Raw genomic sequence first — 2142 nt, forward strand, 5'->3', positions numbered from 1 at the left:
TTCCTGCTGCAGACATCCTAGGGCTGTATCTTGATAGGGACATCATGTAGGACACATGGCCACAAACGTACTCTGCCCTGTAATTGATTTGCATTCTGTACTTGTGGGGGCTTCAGCCAAACAGAATTATTGGTAGCTAATTCTACTTTTTGCTCCATTGACTACTTATTCAGTTTAATTCAAGTAACTCTAATTCTACCTTCATATATAGAATATTTTTTGCCCATTCAAAGTTTTATACCTGGAAATCAGGGAGAGTTGTAGAAATCATGCTTTTCTGTGGTAGATACTTCTGTTTCAGAACTGGAATTTATACAAATGTAACTGTAGCCTTTCTGCATGTCATAAAGCAAAGAATGCTACCTCTGGGTAACACTACAATAAAAAGAGTGTGTAAGTAAAGCACAAAAGTGGGGGAATGATGCTATGACACCTCCTAGCAGGTGAACAGTTTGCTAAGGAATCTGACCTATTCTTAGCCCACTTTATTTCACTAAGTTCTTTCAAATGGTTCATGTTGCTTTACATCAGGTAAGATGTCATTCTCCAATTTGATATTTTTGTCTTTATTTTCCCAGGTGTCTGATTTCGAGAGCTTTATTGGATCCCTAAATGATCAGGGTTACCTTTTGAAAAAAGGTTCAAGAGTTTATCAGCTTCAGACCATGTGAGAAGAATCACTGTGATGAACTTCCTTCAGACCCAATTGTTCCACTGGACTGAGGGACCTGCAGTGGGGAGGCACATCCCGAGCTGAGCTGCACCTGGCACAGCCCTGGTGTTTGCTGGGGTGCAGATGCCCCTGAAGACAATAAATTGGAAAGCTGCCACAGGACAAACTGACACATGGTATTGCTGCCTGGCTCATCCTACAGGTCTGCCATTCCAAATGGGACTGTGCAGGGCTATAATGCACCTCATCATCCTCGAGGAGTGGAAGGTGTGGTTTTATACTGACATTATTACAGTGCCATGCTGGACCCACAAATTTCAACCCAGAAATCTTTCATGAGAGGATGATATGAGCTGTACTTTTAGCACTGTAGTTCATTTGAAGTCTAGAAATGTTTCCAGAAAGTTGTGAAGTTTCATGTTGAGACAACACCATTTTATAGCTGTTACCAAATGACACTCTATTGAAACTGACTTGATTTTCTGCTTTGAAACTTGGTCTTTGAAGCCGAGGTTTTGTTTGAAATCCAAGTCTGATTTAAAAAAAAATCCTTATTAGAGTATTTAATTTGTAAAGCAGGGATTGGATTTTGACTTTCATTAAACTTTATATATGAGAAATATTATTTGTTCAAGCTGTTTAATGGCCATTACAAGATCTGTAACACCAACAGGTTCTGTTTGTTTCTGTGTAACTCTGTTCCTGACACAGAACAATGTGTGCTCAGCACGAGTGAAGTGCTGAATGCTTCCTGACTTTGATGAAATCAGAATCATGGTCTGGTGCAATGAAATGGCACGTGAGCAGCCTTCAGTGTAAGAGTTTAAAAACCCCAAACACGCCCCACGCCTGATAAAGAATAATATATTTTTAAAAATCAAGAACACAGTGCTCATTCTTCTGTTCTCCCTCTTTTATTTCTCAGGTAAGATATGATGGATCTAAAAAAGCAGAAACACTGAAGCTCAGTGCCTCATCTTCTGGTTTAAGCGACATCAGGGTCTGACATGCACCAAGCTTCCACAGCCCTTGGGTACCAAAACACAAGCTTTGGATGTCAAACAACATGTCACGCTTTTCAGTGCTGCCCAGCTGGGAACCTACCCCAAGGTACCAACCTACTTGAAACTGAAAACTGGTCTGAAGATGAAATGCTTTAAGTATGAAATTATAGTTCTACATCTGAGCTCTTAAGGGGCAAGGTCTGCTCTACCAACAAACTGGAAGCAGGTGTTAGATACCGATTTTAGCTTAGTACAGTGTTGGGGGATAGGAACGCGCCTCAGGAGCAAATAAAAGACTGCACCTGGAAAAGTAAACTCCTTCCTGCTTCTCCTTGAGATAAAATAAATGCGGGCAACCGCGGGCTAGAAGCAAGTACTGAGCACAAGAGAGCACTTGCGCTCTCTGAGAAGTCTCTTAAGATAAAGCAAACCTTTCCCTTCTTCCCTCAGGGGCTTGTTCGGGAA

General features: G+C 41.2%; 1 protein-coding gene across 4 annotated transcripts in view; it reads left to right on the forward strand.

Annotated features, from left to right (window-relative positions):
- MCM8 (minichromosome maintenance 8 homologous recombination repair factor) overlaps positions 1-1554 on the forward strand; it is a 13450-nt gene extending 11896 nt beyond the window's left edge. For 3 of the 4 annotated variants that reach the window (XM_017726722.1, XM_017726723.1, XM_017726724.1), the window contains one exon: positions 579-1298. In XM_017726722.1, the coding sequence (XP_017582211.1) occupies positions 579-671 (93 nt within the window). In that variant the 3' untranslated portion in view covers positions 672-1298. Of the gene's footprint in view, positions 1-578; positions 1299-1384 lie in introns of those variants that run through there. The other variant, XR_001859523.1, reaches the window with a different exon arrangement.
- The last annotated feature ends 588 nt before the right edge of the window (positions 1555-2142 follow it).

This window comes from Corvus brachyrhynchos, unplaced genomic scaffold (assembly GCF_000691975.1).
Source record: "Corvus brachyrhynchos isolate BGI_N302 unplaced genomic scaffold, ASM69197v1 scaffold312, whole genome shotgun sequence".
Classification (NCBI taxonomy): Eukaryota; Metazoa; Chordata; class Aves; order Passeriformes; family Corvidae; genus Corvus; species Corvus brachyrhynchos.